This window comes from Balaenoptera acutorostrata, chromosome 7, assembly GCF_949987535.1.
Source record: "Balaenoptera acutorostrata chromosome 7, mBalAcu1.1, whole genome shotgun sequence".
In the NCBI taxonomy this organism is placed as follows: Eukaryota; Metazoa; Chordata; class Mammalia; order Artiodactyla; family Balaenopteridae; genus Balaenoptera; species Balaenoptera acutorostrata.
The window spans coordinates 15,842,148-15,861,560 of NC_080070.1; the positions used below are offsets into that span (position 1 = coordinate 15,842,148).

The window sequence follows — 19,413 nt, forward strand, 5'->3', positions numbered from 1 at the left end:
AAGCTGTTACCATATAATAAATCTTTGAATATACATGTGGATAAAGTCTTCCTAATTACCTCTTTCATTCCCTGACAGACTCGAACTTTTGGTTATTTACGCTACCACAGATAGATATCTTGATCTCCTCGTTTGTTGGTAAGGTGTTTGGTTTAACATTACTTGCACACTGCTATTATTTTTTTTTCTTCTCACCTCATTGAATTCAGCACAGTTTTGAAAGATCAATCTAAAATCAGCTACAAAATCTTCAGGCTTTGTATACATGGAATAATCTTCTTGTAGTCTTTTCTTGATGGTTGACAAGTCCATTGGATTTTTAATTATTTTGTAATAATCAGGCACCTTTCAAAAGATATGAGATGCTATAATAAATAAATTCTCCCTGGTCCTATATAAATTCTATAAGAAGTAGTATAAAATTAGGATTGTTCTCATTGCTTTTCTCTGTTCTATTTTGTCATTGATAAGGAAATCTATTCAGCAAAATTTACAAGTGCCTAAATGCTGTGACACTTTACAAGTGTCACTTTTATCAAAAATCTTCACCAGTTATTTTTAATGAAAAAAACTTACCACATTTTCCCTCTTACTATTCTCCTTCATTATTAAACAAAAAGCAATCACTAGAAAAAGTATTACTTCTAGTAAGACTTGACATGTTTTTGCTGCATGTGTTATAGCAAGTGGGCTTTGAATCTGGGTTTGAACCCCAGCTCTGCTACTCACTAGCATTCTCCTGGGTAAGTTACTGGGTTCAGTCATTTCACTAAACGTGTTTCTTCATATTTCAGATAGAAATAATTCTACCAATCTCATAAGATTTTGTAAAGACTAAATGAGATGATATATATTAAGAAAAAGGGGGCTATTTTTCTGCTGCTGTTATTAATGCCAAATGTAACTATAAGCCAACATCATAAAAAGTGCCAAATTCTAGGTTAACTTTTTAAATGAATAAAGTTTTTACTGGCATATTTTTGCCCTGGCTCTTTTGGGTACAAAGGGCCCTTCCCCCTAAAAACTATTTACAGTGGATCCTTGAACTGTGCAGGTACACTTATACACGAATTTTCTTCACTAAATTCATACTATATTACTAAAGGATCCGTGGTTGGTTGAATCTGCAGATACAGAGGGCTGACTGTAAAGTTATATGCAGACTTTCAACTGTGCAGAGAGTCGGTGCCCCTAACCTCTGCCTTGTTCTAAGAGTCAACTGTATTCCTTTTTCCTATCTCAACTTCTCAAAACTTGTTTTCAGGACAGAAGTTCACTGTTTATCAGCTCAATGTATTTGCTAAGCTAGTTTTCTTTTCTAACGTTGCATTACATTTTCTAAATTTATTGAACTGTTCAACAAATCTATTAGCTTTTTAAAGGAATTTCAGACATCAGAGAAGAACACACTTTGAGTAGTGGGCCATTTCCGGCACTCTAAAATTATACACTGAAGTCACATCAAATTTTAAATATGAAGCTTTTTGAAGTCAATGGTAAACACACACAAACATCCACCTCTTCCTCTACTGTTAAAGTCTACTTATTTCTTGAAGTTTGGACCTATAAATCAAAATGTGTACAGAGATTTGGAGAGGTCTTTATCTCAAATGGCAAGTTTTTTTCCCAACAGCTTTAGGATATATACCTAAGACTCCTGAGAGAGAAACAATTGATAGAAATCATCCCAGAGAATAGTAGGTAAAATACATGAGATGAGAAGAAAGAATATATCAGAAAAGAAGTTTGGGGCCAGTTTGTTAACCTTAAAATGTGCTTAAGATTAAAGCATGCAGTATGTATTAATAAGCTTTAAGATTTGGATTAATGTAAGAAACTTACTATTGAAAAATGGTACAGAAACTAGACTGTCATAAATCAAGTTTCAGAAAAATCATCCCACTGTACAAAAAAAGCACAAAATAACATCCATACTTACAGTTAGAGGAACTGGGTCTTGAAAAGCCAGGCTCATTTCATGGCAATAAAGAAATAAAAGTAGGCGTTCACACTTCTAAGCAATAAATAAATAAATAAAATGAAAATATAATGAAATAATGAAGTCACAGCTAATTTTTAGCAACAACGTTACAGGTCTCAAAGTATCAGAATAAAAGTTAAAACCAGATGAATACAAGAAAAATACTGATACTTGGAGCTTTGCTGTCCATTTCAATCATTTACTACAGTGTACTGTTTGACATTTTGGGGCATATGTCATATATGAGAGCAGTCGTTATAATTACAGGAACAAAAGCAGTATCACTAGAAACATATCTGAAGTTCTTTAAAAATATATTTCCACTTCTCTCTCCAATTTGTGTACTGAATTATTAATAGTACACAAGTTAATAGAAGAACATCCATATGTTGAGATCCAGAGGTGGAGCCCCTTCCATGGTGCGTTGGGTCCTAAGGACCCCTTTCTGAACGCAGGTGGTCCCATCATGTGCTCTGCTACTTCTCTGCTTACAGGTTTACCCCAATAAACACTGTGTAGCAGTGGCAGGGCATGTTTCAGCTCTCTCTTGCACGACAACTTGCATACTGACTGTTCTACTTAATAATTTAGCAAAGGAGCTTCTTTAGTGATAAAGAAGTGTTGACTTAGTAGCTTTAAATGTTAATTACAGTTAAATATATTAGCTAGCTTTGAGGTATAAATCTAGTACCATCTGGTGAAAGAATGTAATTATTTCCAGGAAGAGTAAACAGAAAAACCCATCTCTTTGGTGCCAATTCTTAACAAATTCTGAGGAAGAAAACATATCTGAATCAAACCTGAAAGGTAGACTAAATTTAAAAGTCCAGACCACATAAATAATCTGCCATTATTTAAGATTGTTATATTTTTGTGGAAAAAGAGTACTAAAGAAAAAAGAAGTCAGTATAAAATTTAACTGAATATCCACTTCTTTGAGGAAGGCACATTTGCATTACAGTAATGCATCTAACCAAAACAACTGTTTAACAGTCTAGGTTGGAAACTTACCCTTTTATCTATTGGCGTTAGTTTGATAAGGCCTTCAGTTTTCTTTTTTTCTGAGTTGTGAACGGGAGCATCACAATCATATTCAACCTCTGGTTTAGATAAGTCTCGGCAGAAAGTGCAAATCCACTCTCCACTGTTGGGGAATAAAGGATCTGGCTGAGTTCCTAACGCATCATTGCTCTCTTCACCACCTCCCTTTCCCACCTCCCTCCATGCCATCTATTATGCAGAATTACTTATTCGGCATCAGTGTTAATCACTGAGGATTTAGCACACATCTGCTATGTACGTGGCACCCTGCTGAGTGAGCGTGCAAGCAGAAATAGAGTTCACAGGCCTAAGTGGTAAATGTTAGCCTAGTTAAGGAGGCATGAAATACATACACAAAATAAACAAAAAAATAAACACACACATTAATCTATGGCTGATGTGAGGCACAACTGACCTTTCCCCCCAAATGATTTAAGAAAAAGAAGCACTCTTGGTACTGTTCTTATAACTTTAAGTTTGAAATTATAAATATTTAAAAGTACAGCCTTGGAAGGGACTTCCTGGTGGTCCAGTGGTTAAGACTCCATGCTCCCAATGCAGGGGGCCTGGGTTCGATCCCTGGTCAGGGAACTAGATCCTGCACGCTGCAACTAAGAGCCCGCATGCCGCAACTAAAAGATCCTCATGCTGCAACTAAGACCCGGCGCAGCCCAATAAATATTAAAAAAAAAAAAAGTCTTGGGGACAAGGTTCACTTTAAAAAAAAAAAAATACAGCCGTTGAAGAACTAAGATATCAACCCAATGGTTCTTCTCTATGACCATCATCATCTCATAGGGTTTGTTTGAGAATTTACTCAAGATATTTGTAAACAATACAGCTCAATGCCTGGCAAATAAGATGCACTAAATTATGGCAGTGTTGTGCATAAGGACAACACTTTATGGTAATTCCCCTGTAATAATTTAAAGGGCCAGTTATTTTTTTTTCTCGTCATAACAGACTAGGTTTTTGAGAGAAGCACAGGGAATGGGAGGCAGGGTATGGAAAACCCTGTGTTGAAAATTTTGGTGTATGCATTTATGCCAAGTGGACTTCTATTTAAGTTTTTACAAAGGTTTTATGTTACAATGATCATCAAAAGTTTATTGCTGTTATTATTTATAATGAAAGAATGTAAGAAAGGGAAGCAAGCACCATCTTACCTTGGAAAATTTGCCAATGTGGGCACATGACAAGAGAGGTGGAATACTTTGGGACATTTCTCACAGCATAGGAGTTCCCCTCCGTTCTGACAAACTGCACACCAGTCCTCATTGGGGTCATCCTCTTTCCTTGTCTCTCCAACGTGAAGGGGTGACTTCTGCGAGGCATCTAGCCACTCAGACTTTCCATTTGAGGAATTTTCCTGGTTAAGTCCAGGTTGATCTCCTGTGCTATCAGGGGCATCTGATCTTAACACAGACTCTTCAGATGCAGAGCTCTGACTGCTATTTAAGAGCAGGGAGGTGAGTATGCTTCTTGGATAGTTGGTCTGCAGTGGAAAGAGTTAACATATGCATATGGGTATCTTAAACTGCCTTTCTTTATTAGCACTACTGCAATTCTGGACTGCAGTCTGCTCACTCGTGAGCACCTGGTTATTTCAAAGGAGTCTGTGAATCCGCATGAGACCAGAATACGTTTACTGCTAACTGTCCCTAATGGTAAAGAAGACATGGACCTCTACTGAAAAATATCTTCAAAACAGAAGGTCAGCAGCAGTAACAGGGTGTGGATAACATAGGGAAAATCTTTGAATCTGCTGATGGCTATAGAAACGGGTGGGTAGTGTAGAAGTCAACCACGTGAACTATAAATACATTTTACTGGAGCTGTTAATTCAAAGTGTACCTAAACACAAAACAGGCCTACTATAGATTTGTTATCATTCATAAAAAGGTATACTGCTTTAATTCTTAGAAGTAACTTCACCTCTGCAAGTGCCATTAATAACTTTAAAATGAACCTAAATGTTATGTTTGAGCCTAGAATGGTGAAAATTTCAAATTAATTACAAAATCTATTATCTCCTTTAAACATTTTTAAAATTTTTGAAGTAATAAATGTAGATTTAGTTAAAAGCACAGGTATATAATATCACTCCTTGGAGGCAATTATTTTCAAATTATTTAGCTTTTTCCTCTGCTATTTACCTCTATACTTCTAAACAGTATGCTTATACTATAATTTTTCAGATTTTCAAATTTAAACATATTTTCAGTTTTAAATGTATATATTTTCCCTTCTATGGAAGATCAGATTTTTCCTTCCTGATTCTCCACACCCTCCTTATACTTACACACACCATTCATACCATCCTCTGAACAGAGTTTTATTAAGCACTGATTTCTTTTTAGTTGGTAGGCGCCAGTATAACTGTTTATAGCCAGCATCTATTCCAACTGGTCAGTATCATTGCTGTACTGGTTAAGTAACCTGAAAAATCAATTTTTGGTCAAATACATACTCACGTTATATCCTGATTATATCTAGTTTTTATTTAAATTTGTATTCAGGTGTTTGTTTATATCATTATGACTACATACTGTTCATTGCATAACCACAGAATGTACTATGACTATACTTCCTTTTTTGTCTAACTTTTTGTTTTTCCTATGAGCCAATAATTACCATATTTTAAAATTTAATCCATTTGCTTATTTTCCTAGATATCTAAGTCATTCTCACAATCCCCAACAGGGTTATAAAATGTCTCTCAATACTGTCAAAGCATTTTTCTCCCGCGACATACGTTCCTAATGGAGTCTTGTCCCCCTCCTACAGGGTGTACTGGAGGAGCTGTCGTACTGGGGACTCACTACCCTTTTCTTTGCCTCTCTTTTGTGTTAGAGCCCAGAAATGGGATCTTATGTCTTTCTCTTTCTGGTTTAATTCATTTTTGTTGAAGCATATTCTCAAATATCTTCCTGAGAATGAGTGCATGGAATTAAGTTTTTGAGAATCTGCATGCATGTCTAAAAATGTTTACTTAATCTTTACACATAATTGATAATTTGCCTGGGTACAGAATCCTGGCTACAAAATATCTTTCCTCACAGTTCTGATATTTTCTCTATTGGCTTCCAGCTTTGAGAGTCTGTGTTGAGGACTTCGTGACACTATGATGTCCGATCCATTATGTAAGGTGTTTTTTTCCTCTGGAAGCTTTTAGAACCTGTTTAGAATACTGGTATTCTGAAATCGATGAGGATAGGACTTGAGTCTTTTTTTCATTTAGTTGTTCTGGTACTTGGTAGGCCCTTTCAATTCAGATGCTCATGCCCTTCAGTTACAGGAAGTTTCCTTGCATTATTGCTTTGGCAATTACCTTCCATGTGTTTTACTCTGTTCTCTCTTTCAAATGCCCAACCTCCTCATTTAACCTCTGACTTTTCAAACTCTTCTCCCTGTTTACCATCCATCTTTTTGTTTTGATCTACTGAAAGATTTAAATATAATAGTTTTTATCTCCTATGAGCTATTTAAAAGTTTCTCTCATCCTATCCCTCAAGTAGAAGTAGTATTGCAATCATAATATAATTACATTTTGAGCCCTAGATTCTTCATCTGATTCTTGTTTCACTATAACAACAGGAAAATCATAATTTTCAGGTGGTCCACTGTTTTCTTGTTTTATTCGGATTGGCTCCAACATGACCACTGGGACTTTGTGTGTAGAATCAGCTCCTGCTGGTTTGCTGGAAGAGCCAGAGCTATAAGTATAAGAAAAAAAGAAAGAAAGAAAGAAAGAAAAAAATCTAAGAAAGCTACCTTAAGTATCTTAAAGCAAGGTATAATAATAGCTTTTCAGAGTAATGCTGTATCTTCACAGCAATGGTAACTATGTTACATCAGCAATAAATGATACATAACTGAAATGCATCTGCTGTATGCAGAACAGTTTCATTTATGTATAAAAACTGTTCCACATATTAACCTATCAAAATGGTTACATTACATACCTGGAAAGGTATTTAAATAAATTTAAATAAAACCTGAATTAAAACTGACTTCTATATCCTGAGGCTTTAAAATTGGGCAGCCAGATCTTAGAACTATCTTAGAATTAGCATCTTTTTTTTTAAGGATTTTCCTTTCCTTCTCTAGTCAGTGACAAAGAGAAGTCTAGGCTCACATTAACGATTTATTGTCACAAAGTGTGAAGATAATTAACTAGGTTCATAATTTACTGGTGTTCTGCTATTTTAAAAAATGTAGTGCAACAAAAAAGCCGTTTACAGATAGCTACTATGTTCTCACAGGATTAAAGGCAAACTTTTCCCCTTCAGAGTATGCTACTTCCATACAATTAGGAAAGTAAGAATTGGGTTCACTATCTAGGAGAAATTTGCAAACATTATGAGTGGGTGTGTAACACAGTAAGTTAAAATACAATTTCAACAACTGTAAAACAGAATCAATGTTTGGTTATTAGAAATGTCAGAACACCAATTTTAGTATAAAATTATTATTTGTTTTCCCTAAGTTTTTATTTGTGCATGTTCCTATATAGTGCAGTGTGTTACACACACTTCATTTCTGTTTTTTCCTTGCTATTATACTAAAGGCAAACGTATTTTCTTATTTTCAACAAATAAACATTTTTGTATCTTTAAAGATAAAATTGTACTCTACTAAACCCATTGATTTACTACATTAACATATAATATATAATAATTATTAAACATTTAACTTAAAAGTTAAAAATAAGGGAAATTGCTTAAAATGTATTGAGTACCAAAGCATGCTGAACACTGGCGAGAGAAATCTAGTTACAGATTTTATAGACTAGAGAATAAGTTAAGTCAAGTCAGTTTACCTTCCTCGGCTCCCAACGCTGGAGGCACTAGGTGAACGTATTGGTGGGTGTACACTTGTCATAGTAACAGGTCCTGAGATCATACACATTCGTAAAATGAATTAATAACTGTATTTAATTCCTACTGAATGTTCTCACTTAGCACTACATTGAAACTGGAAACACATAATGAAACTATATAAAACAAGAGTAGTTGTTGAACTCCCAGCACAGTCTAACGTCCCCCTAAACTGGCAGGGCTGTTCAACCTCAGCAGTACTGACATCTGGGGCCAGATAATTCTTTGATGTGCGGGGCTGTCTGTGCATCGTAAGGCTGTTGAGCAGCACCCTCGGCCTCTACAGTTATTAGATGCCATAGCACCTCTACATACTTAGCAACCAGGGGTGTGACAATCAGAAATGTCTCCAAACACTGTCGAATGTCCCATGTTAGAGTAACCAGGGTAGGAGCTTAGTGAGGACACTAGTGCCAGCAGAAGCTACAGAGGACAATAAAAAGTTGGTAGGGCTGGTATAAAAGCAGTCCAAGAGAGAAAGCCCCACAGAGGCTAATTAATGGAAGACACTGAAGCAATGCACAGAAGATACTTTGTCCCTTGCCTGACACAGAGTTAGTACTGGATAAACGTTAGCTTTAGTAATAGTGCCAAAATGGTTTCCAGAAATGTTTTGTCAAATTATACTCCCACCAGCTATGTATCAGAGCATTTGTCCCATCACATCCTCATCAATGAGTATTTTCACTATTTAAATCTTTGCTTATTCAATAGTTAGAAATTATGTCTTTTTGATTTTATGACGACTACTGGTGAGATGGAATCACCCATCTTTCTTCCTCTCCCCTGTTTTACTGACTAAATGTATTTCCTCTTTAGGGAATAATCTACTCATGTCCTTTTGCAATACAGTGTACTTTCCTTATTAATCTGTATGAACTTGTTACATAATTAAACAGTTTCTCTACCACATTTTGTCAACAATTTCCTTTCAGTTTGTTTAAGTTTTAAATAAGTACCTCCTTTAAAATTCGACAACTGCTTAATTATGCTTGTATAACTGGTGAATGGCATAAGAAATTCTCCTCTTTCCTTATTTTGGTCTAAGGCATCTAATTTGCCAAGGTCTCTGCGAGTAGCATTAGTCAGAGTGCTTCTCTCTTGGAGGAAATAAGTAGTTGTGTCCAAAATTCTTGAACACAATTAAATAGCGAAAAAAACCACCAAAAAGAGTGATTGTCACTGATAAATTTTGATGCTAGGAAAATTCCACGCAAAAAGAGATGATACTACAGGCAAATTATCAAAAAGAGAAAGTACAATACTAATTTCCTCCTGGGAGCACTACAGTGCCCATAAGTTCTATTCAAATTGAAAATGTACAGAGGTTTAACTTTTGCTTCCCACTTCGAAAGTACATTAATTTTAAAGAGTACCCAAAACACAGACCCATTTTAATCATCCAACAGAAAAAGGGAGAAGGCGTAGGGTGATTTATTTTTTTAATTATTATAAATAGAATAAAAACTGAAAAAAAAACACTAATAAAAATTTTAAAAAGCCCACTTTACCTGCAAGGCCTGGAGATGGCACTGATGAATTCGGTGACTGGACAGTTCTGTTTGAGGGTGGTCTCGGCTGGCCATGATCTGTACTAGTATCTTTCCTCACAATATTGTCCAGCATAATAGTACTTGAGCAGTCAATCTGATAAATTATTTCATGGCATCGTGACTTTGCAAGTTAAAAGCTACTTTAAATTTATAAGAAAACTTTAATAGTTTAATTATTATCAGATAATAAAACATGTAAATATCATATTTGAGAAGTTCTGATCCATACTTTCCCCATAAACAACCTTGAAAAAAAGCTTTCACACTTCTTAATATTTCACCTTAGTAAATATACTGAGTCACACTATTTCAGAAGTCATGAGCCAGGAGAAAAGAGTATTGTGTGCTACACCCTTAAAAATTAAAACAAAATTATAAAAAGTAATTCTAATAATGTTTCTTAATTTATTTAAAAATAATAAAAGGTATCAATTAAAAAAAAAGCAAACTTGGTGAGAAGAGTAGCACAGTTTCACATTTTGCAAATTTCTTTATTGTCTGGCTTAGTAACAGCCAACTGGAAACTTGTATCTTTTACTCAGTCTGCTGAGATGTGTGCTTTTGGCTGAAGAATAAGAAGAAAATCTGGTCTTACACAGAGAGGACCTTGTAGAGCCTCTGAAAAGGTTGTATGGACTCCCATGTCCTTGGCCCACACTTTGAGAACTGATGCTCTGGTATGCACTAGATTGATGAAACAAGTCTGCACATAACACATTTTCAGAACACTAATCTCACTTAAATACATTCTTAATGTTTGGTAGGAAAAAATTGATCCCTTAGAGATTCCTGCTTTAATGCAACAGGTATACAAATAATTGACTGCTTTCCTAATTGACTGCTAAGCTAAAATACTGATAAATTTCTACTGAATAAGACTTTAATACTTTAGATGCAAATATTTAAAAAAATTTTTTTATTGAAGAATAGTTCAATTACAATGTTGTGTTAATTTCTGCTGTACAGAAAAGTGATTCAGTTATTCATATATATATTGTTTTCGATATTCTTTTCCATTATGGTTTATCACAGGAAACTGAATATAGTTCTCTGTGCTATGCAGTAGAACTTTGCTGCTTATCCATTTCTATATATACCAGTTTGCATCTGCTAATCCCAAACTCCCAATCCAACCCTCACCCACCCCCCTTTAGATGCAAGTATTTTTAATGCTTAAATATACCATTTATTCCCCAAGAACGTTTTTGTGATTAAAATCCAATTTAATAGTTCCAGCCTTTCTCAATCAAGATTCTCCAAGAGAATTAAGTCCTACAGTCCGAGGGCATAGACTGTATATAATGAATTTACTTCTCGCCTCTGCATCTAGAATGGTACTAGTTATGAACCATCCTTGGGAGGACTGAGGAAATAGTCACTCAAATCAGTTTCTTTATTCTGTGGTTCAGATGAGGAATTTCAGTTGAGAAAGGCTGGTGGACAAAGGGTCATCTGTATCCGAGGACTGCAGAGGAAAATTTACTTTCTGTGGGTCCTCTTTCAGTAGGGGAAGGAGGAAGTACACAGGGTAATTTATGTTTAATATTCTTTGGGCACTACCTTGGCCAATACTTTTCGGAGAGTGCAAAATGTACTGGAATGACTAAATTTGTTAGATCTTAATGTAAAAAAAGTTATTTACATTGTGGAATAATCCTAAAAGCTAAAATAAAATTATAGGAATGACACAAAAAAAGTTTTCCTATCGATCGCCTATGCATGAAAAATACATGTACTCTACCCCATTTAAAGTATAAACAATTATTTTAAAAATGAAATAACATTGGTAAGGTAAATGATGCAACTTTTAGGAAATATTAGTTGATCTCAGTAACTTGAAAAACAAACTAAATAATACAAAATTTTAGATTCCTTCAGATCCTACAAGATTTCTTAAAAGTTTTTAATGTCTGTATGAGTGATTACCTTAAGCTTATAAGATGAGAAAAGGTAAAACAAGTATCAACTTATGTATAAAGATTTGTTTATTCAATGTTATATTTTCTGCCTTTGAAAAAGATTTTTAAAAAAGTCATACTGACAAAGAGCTTAGAGGGTAAATGTATTTAATTTAAATAAAAATGAAATCAGGGGTAATTTTGCACTGGTTAGTAAATGTTATCATTTCTATTATTATTACGATGATTTTTATTTGAGGGGAGTTTTTCCTGTGCCAGGCACTGGGCTTTACTTGCATTAGCTCATTGAGTCTTTTTTTTTTTTTTAACATCTTTATTGGAGTGTAATTGCTTTACAGTGGTGTGTTAGTTTCTGCTTTATAACAAAGTGAATCAGCTATACATATACATATACATATATCCCCATATCTCCTCCCTCTTGCGTCTCCCTCTCACCCACCCTATCCCACCCCTCTAGGTGGTCACAAAGCACCGAGCTGATCTCCCTGTGCTATGCGGCTGCTTCCCACTAGCTATCTATTCTACATTTGGTAGTGTATATATGTCCATGCCACTCCCTCACTTCATCCCAGCTTACCCTTCCCCCTCCCCGTGTCCTCAAGTCCATTCTCTACGTCTGTGTCTTTATTCCTGTCCTGCCCTTAGGTTCTTCAGAACTAATTTTTTTTTTTTATTCCATATATACGTGTTAGCATACGGTATTTGTTTTTCTCTTCCTGACTTACTTCACTCTGTGTGACAGACTCTAGGTCCATCCACCTCACTACAAATAACTCAATTTCGTTTCTTTTTATGGCTGAGTAATATTCCATTGTGTATATGTGCCACATCTTCTTTATCCATTCATCTGTCAATGGACACTTAGGTTGCTTCCATGTCCTGGCTATTGTAAATAGAGCTGCAATGAACATTGTGGTACATGACTCTTTTTGAATTATGGTTTTCTCAGGGTACATTTCTATTACTAAACTTGTCTCCATCTCTTCTGGTGTCTTAAATGTTAGACTCCCTCTCTAACCTTATTCTATTGTAATATATCACATTCCAGCAATTCAACCTTCCAGTACCTCCTCCCATGTCCTCACCCCTTCCTTCCCAGCTTAGATTCCATAATCCATCACCATAATCATTCATTTACAAACACTTTAACTCCAGTGCCCTGAAAGACATTCTATAGTATGTTCAAGGGTTAATATTAATCTTTTTATTATTCCTGCTGTTACCATATTTCTAAAGGATAAAACAACTTCTAAACACAAACGCACAGCCTATAATCCAACAAACCCATGCCTTTTACCAGATCCAAGTTCACTTAGAATTTTCGAAACAGATTCTTAGTATGAATTTTATGTATACTTACATCTGGAAGAGAAGGAAGATTATAGGGGCCTCCCACAGGTGAGCTCAGATCAATCATAGGCGACCCAAAGGCCTTCCCGTCACACCCTGCTGCACTAGTAATGGTGGGACTGGATGGAGTAGAGGACGTGCTGTTGGCAGGTGACGGGGCGGCCTGCCCACTGCTGATCTGCCACTGTGGTAGCAAGAAGGAAAGAAGAAAGGTTGTCTATCAGCAGGCCTGTGACATAAATTGTCCATCTAATCCCCGTTCCAGACACAAAACAAAGTAAAAGACACAGTCTGCTATTTGAATTCAACTGTAATTTAATGGAAAGGGGAGAGGACACAAGTATATATAATTTTCATTAATCCTGTCCAAACATAAAAAATAAAAAGAACTGATTTTTACCAGAAGACAACAGTTAGTATTCACAAGAAAACCACAGCACCCAATCTTGGAAAGCTTACACATATTGGAAAAGAAATATAAACATGTACAAAGCAACTTCAAGGTAGAGATGGAGGGCTGAAAACATACGTTTTCTTCTGTCCCTACCTGATACACCTGAAAGTAAAATGACAGTTAAGGGAATTTTTTTTAAAAAAAGGCATTGACCCATAAAGACAAAGAAAACAGGGGAGGGGGCTTCCCTGGTGGCACAGTGGTTGAGAATCTGCCTGCCAATGCAGGGGACACGGGTTCGAGCCCTGGTCTGGGAAGATCCCACATGCCGCGGAGCAACTAGGCCCGTGAGCCACAATTACTGAGCCTGCGCGTCTGGAGCCTGTGCTCCGCAACAAGAGAGGCAGCAATAGTGAGAGGCCCGCGCACCGCGATGAAGAGTGGCCCCCACTTGCCGCAACTAGAGAAAGCCCTCGCACAGAAACGAAGACCCAACACAGCCATAAATTAATTAATTAATTAATTAAAAAAAACCCAAACGGGAGAAGACAGAAATCACATTTTGGAAGCTGGAAGGCAAATGGACAAAAAGCAAATGAATTAGTCGTAGTCAATTGGATAAAGCTGAAATCTAAGCTGGCAGTGGGGAAAACAGAGAAGCAAATCAACATATATTGCAGAACCCCTAAGAGCTTGGGAATTAGAAGCATAAGAGGTGAAACTGGGGCTAAAAACAGGATGATCTGTTGAGAGTCTGTTTAAGAAGGATTAAATCTCACGTTCGTTTCCTACTTTACCTGTAGCTACCCCAAGATAATAAGGACTACCTCCACCTCTGCAAAAGAAGGCTGGAAATTAATTTTCTAGAATAGGTAAAACAGTCTTTGGGCTGATGAGCTTCAGGCTCAGCTGAAGGCAGAAGTATTGCACATGGGCTTCCCGGGTGGCACAGTGGTTAAGAATCTGCCTGCCAATGCAGGGTACACGGGTTCGAGCCCTGGTCCGGGAAGATCCCACATGCCGCGGAGCAACTAAGCCCATGCACCACAACTACTGAGCCTGCGCTCTAGAGCCCGTGAGCCACAACTACTGAGCCCACGTGCCACAACTACTGAAGCCCATGCACCCAGAGCCCGTGCTCCGCAACAAGAGAAGCCACCGCAATGAGAAGCTGGCACACCGCAAGGAAGAGTAGCCCCTGCTCGCCACGGCTAGAGAAAGCCTGCGTGCAGCAACAAAGACCCAACGCAGCCAAAAATAAATAAATAAATAAATAAATTAATTAAGGAAAAAAAAGAAGCATTGCACTGAAAATGACGAGTAAGAAACCATACACACACTGAATGCCGAGCTTCCTGCCCACTCTGCCTCTGGGCTGCTAACAATCTTCGTCCCCCAGCTGGCTTCAATGAGTAGCCAGGCCCTGCATTTCAGGCATGAAACAGAAAGATCTTTTGGGAATTGGACCACTACCTATAGACAGTGATATTAGTAACTCTCCTAATAAACATGCCTAGCAGCCCTCACATAAGAGTGAAATTCAGCCGTCAAACGTTAGCCCCACACCCTGGCTTTCGGGGTTTTTTTTTTTTCTAAACACCCATTTCTCATACACAAACAGGTAATTAAGCATCAATAAACATCTGAGGAAACTCTTTGTCATTTATGTTAGAGGCTGAAATAAACACATTAATAAAGGAATGCTATGAAGTATACAGAGATGAACCATGCTGCTATCTATACTTTACTTTGAAACCTATCAAAAAATGAGAAGGTTTGATTGACAGATGGATGGATAAATGGGTATATGGATAATAAGTGAGAAGGCAAATAGAGCAATCTGTCCCCTATACAACTCTTTCAACTTACTACGTTTGAAAATTTTTATAATAAAATATTGGGGGGAAAAAAGCCACTAAGAGGTATCTTAAGACTATGCAGGGGAAAAAACTCCCAAACTCAGTTTCATTTATATATGGACTACACAATATAGGGTGACAGTGATGGAAATATTCTAACTTTGAAAAATCTAATTTACATGCTCCACTGAAAAAACTAAGTAAAAAACCCTGTGAATATGAATGTCATCTTTACCACCTACCCACCCCTCGTATCCATCCACCTGTCTGTGTCTCTCTTTCTTCCTCCTTCCCTCCCCAGAATAAGCAGTTACAGTTGATGTGTACCCTTCCAGGTTTTTTCTATATATATGAGATTTAAAAAACAAAAACAAAACCACAAAATTGAGAATAACTCACAAAAAAATCTGACAAAGTTTTTTGCCGTGTAATATACTTCGGAGATCATATATAGATTACTGCCTTTTCTTAATAGCCAAAAAGCACTTCCACTGTACAAGTATACTATAATTTGTTAAGCTACTCTATCAATTAAAACAAATTCCCCATTATCTTTTATCCTAGCTTGTTCATTTATTCATTCATGTTTAGACTTTTGACCAGGAAACATTTTTAAAAACCTTCTTAGAGTGCATGTCTTCCCATTAAAAATAATACATAGGGAAGAGGTAAGGAAACATTTGAGTACCCAGAATGTGCCAGGTGCTTTTATATACACTAGCACTAAGTCTCAGCACAACTCTGCAAGGTACTCACTCACTCTATAGTGGGGGCAAAGGAGATTTTAAAGAGTACACTTGTACAAGGCCACTAAAGTATTAGGAAAATAAACAGAATTTAAGACCAAACTGCAGTCTGGTCCCTTTTCACCTCACCTCTAATGATGAAACAGAGATAGGTATAAATTTTATTAAAAATAATTAAAATATTATTTTAGAAAGTATTAATATTTTATCGAAACCAAACTAATTATAAACATATACACACACACTTAGCATGTGTATTTTTAGAATATTACTTTCAAATCATTTGATTAAAATGAATGTCACAGAATTATGGGAATAGCATCATGTTCTTTATTTCGGCCTTGGCAAAAAAATTAAACTGAAATCAATCTACCAGTCGTAAGCTGGAAAGGCTTGACACAAGTACTTGGAGAAGACAAAGCACTGGGAGAACTTTTTAAAACAGTGTTAACACCTAAAAAATATTTTTACCTGAAAACACTAAGAATATATATATTATATATATTATAAATTTATATAATACAAATATAAATTATAACTTAGATAAATATTAAACCTTCTAAGAGTTAATATATAACCTTAAATATTAAACTTTATCAGATGTATATGTACTACATATTAAAACTGTGTGATACTAAGTTTGTGTCCAAGAAGTCTCCTTGAAACACTTTGAAGATTTGTTTATTGGTCTCTCTTTAAGTATGCAATCTGTATTTGTTAGAATAATTCTGTCTTAGGAAATTTAATGCACTCACCTAAAAGCTACACACATTAACATTGAAAAATTCATACCTATGACTCACCGATTATCCTGATCCTTCACTTCTGTGTAAGTGGCTTGATTTCTCTTGTTAATTACAAAGCATCAAGATCCTTTCTCTTAGCTTTGTCTCTATAGGGCTGTCTGTAATAAACTTTGTAATCCACATTTATTTAAAAAAGGAAAAAGCTTACTCTTGCTCTTTATGACCATTGTTCTATCCATAAATTCAATGTGATTTGGAAGTAGAGAGAAGCAGAACAAGCAACTGTGGAGAAGTAAATATATATACCTGTTTTATGGCTTGTTGAGCCAGGAAAGCCATCTGCAGGGGGTTGGGCTTTATTGCTTGTCGTGGCATATTCTGGTTTGGTGGATATCTTAGCTGTTGAGGATGAGGAGGAAGAACTGGTCCATTGGGTTTGGGGCTGTGATTTTGAAAATTTATCAAACGTGGAGGAGGTTGCTGGAAAAAAAGAAATTTAACCAACTCAGTGACAATCATCTCCTGAAAGACAAATTATAAAGAACTCTATTTTATAACTTTTACAGAAAGACAGCAATTCTATCACAGATGAATCATTTATTAAAATTATAATAAGGGTACGGGGGGAGGGGACAGCCTTCCAGAATGTGTATAAGCAATTTAAAGAAAAGAAGTTTTATTAGGAAAGACCCTTGGGAGAGGATTTTCCAGCTGCAAGTAGGTTAAACTAGGATTAGATCTAGGCCACACTGGCAAGTAGGGAAAATTTGTCTTTGGTATTCTTCTAAGTCCCTGATGGTTATATTCTGCAAAGAATTGCCCTCTTCAATCTTCCTAAAATAATGTGATGGTAGAATAATAATTGCTAACATTTACTGAGTAGTTATTACATGTCAGGTACTACTTTAAGTGCTTTACATGTGTTAACCCATTTAATCTTCACAATGATTCACTAAGGCAGGGATTACCTCTGTTTTACAAAAAAGGGAACTGAGATATAGAGAATTTAAATAACTTGTCCAAGATTAACAAAGATAGGAGGAATGGAGCTGAGATTTGAACTCAAGTCCTCTGGCTCCAAGCAGTAAAACATAAATAATGAACAGATGAATATTAATAACATTTAAAAATTAATGAATCGGATCTTATTGAGATCAAACTATGTGCCAGGCATTGTGACTGGCATTTTACATGTGTTATCTCATTATTACCCTCCCCTCATTTTACAAATTAGGACACTAAACATTAAAAAGCTGGGATAACTTGAAAAAAGTCACACAGCTCATTAAAGGCAGCACTAAGGCTTTAATCCAAAACTAGTCTGCCATTTCATTACCCAAACATGTTTTGGTGTTTAGCTGGGGGTTAAGGTACTAATTACAGCTTAGAGGATGAGTCTCTCTAAAAGAAAATAGATTTGGAAAGGACACCCTTCAAGGACAACACTGGTTGATTATAGGGCAGGGTAGGGGCTGGGAAGGCAAGCCTAGTTTGCTCAATAAATGCTAGCCCTAGAAATTGAGACCAGTGTTCTAGAAAAAGGTAACCGTATATGCCAGTCTCACCTTGACTACCCAATTCTCTCTAAGGCTGGCAACTTATTGCAAAGTAAATACTTATTTTCAGGCTATCTTAACTGCATATGAATAAGAACTTCTCAGAAAGGGAACTATTAACTCCCACATTCAAGGTGGGAAAAATAAATGTGGAATTTATAAAGGCTGAAATAGCAACATCTTAAACTTTGACACTGTGAAGGCAGACAGCCATAAAGTGTAGCTCTGCCCTCGTTTTGTTCTTTTCCTTCTCCCATTTTTGGAATTCATCTCCTTTCCTGGGTAAATTACTTCTCTTTCCCCTCTCTTGCAAATTAGTTCGCACTGGGTTCACCGTCAATAACTTTCAAGAGTGACCAGGAATTACAGACCCAATGAAAAGTAGATTTAGATACCATTTCAAGATCAAAGGAAATTCTTGAAATTCTATTCTTCTGGGTGAAGAACAGAAAAATATTAGAGAAAAAGAGAAAATGAAAAAATCTTATAGAAGCGTAAGCCTGAAGCCATAGCAATTCTCTTTGATTCTTCTATTAAAGTTTTGTGACTTGAAGGGTTTTATATCATAGAAACACAAACAGAGAAGAATTGGGGAATCATAGTGGAAAACTTCTAAGTTAATCAAAGAGACAATTTTTTAAAAAGTGGAAAAGCACCCAAAATGATCCTTAAGGGAGAACAAAAGTAGTTATAGAAGTCTTTTGCCTACCCCTGCCCTGAGATTTATATATTGATTAAGTCAAGAAATGACACTTGATGCCAGAGTACTGTACTCTGTGAAAAATCAGTGTGGGACTGGATGTCAACTCTCCCATCAAGGAATCCCAGTGTGGTAAGACGTAAGGTGATTTTTCTTTCCTCTCCCAAACTGTTATAGTTGATTGAGTTAATTTCTAAGAACACTGTGACAGGAAAAGCAACTTGAAAGAATAAGACTAACAACTAGTTATGAGCATAAAAGAAATAGCAAAACCAGTGTTATTTTAATTAAATGGAATCAATTAATTTGCAAGAAGGAAAAAAGGGAGAGAATAGAGAAATAATTGAGAGCTTAAGCAAACTGACATATAATCATCAGTATCCTCACCCTCACTCTAAATACTTTTATTATTACAGGTTTTAATTTTATTCTAGGTCAGTATAACCACAAAGCATAGCAGATGTCCTTCTAACATCCACCCACTGTTTAGGAAAATTAATGTATACATATGAATGAGAGTTATCTCCAGAGCAGTAAATCTAGCCTGGGAGTGAGAACCATTATGTATAAAATAACATACTTAGATCTAACAAACTTAGACCTGTCCATTAGAGTATGATAGAGTATACTGTACACCGCTCAATAAACAGAGATGCATAATGTTTATCAAGTTCGTACCACTCAGTCA

The 19,413-nt window shown here is 36.1% G+C and overlaps 1 protein-coding gene across 2 annotated transcripts in view; it reads right to left on the reverse strand.

Moving 5' to 3' along the window:
- TRIM24 (tripartite motif containing 24) overlaps nucleotides 1-19,413 on the reverse strand; it is a 98,824-nt gene that overhangs the window by 4,292 nt on the left and 75,119 nt on the right. For both annotated transcript variants that reach the window (XM_057550135.1, XM_057550134.1), the window contains exons 10-18: nucleotides 16,776-16,949; nucleotides 12,735-12,908; nucleotides 9,414-9,549; nucleotides 7,845-7,917; nucleotides 6,570-6,738; nucleotides 4,189-4,517; nucleotides 2,993-3,125; nucleotides 1,940-2,014; nucleotides 196-345 (exon numbers count right to left, since the gene is read on the reverse strand). In XM_057550135.1, coding sequence (XP_057406118.1) covers nucleotides 196-345; nucleotides 1,940-2,014; nucleotides 2,993-3,125; nucleotides 4,189-4,517; nucleotides 6,570-6,738; nucleotides 7,845-7,917; nucleotides 9,414-9,549; nucleotides 12,735-12,908; nucleotides 16,776-16,949 — 1,413 coding nt within the window. The remainder of the gene's footprint in view (nucleotides 1-195; nucleotides 346-1,939; nucleotides 2,015-2,992; nucleotides 3,126-4,188; nucleotides 4,518-6,569; nucleotides 6,739-7,844; nucleotides 7,918-9,413; nucleotides 9,550-12,734; nucleotides 12,909-16,775; nucleotides 16,950-19,413) is intronic.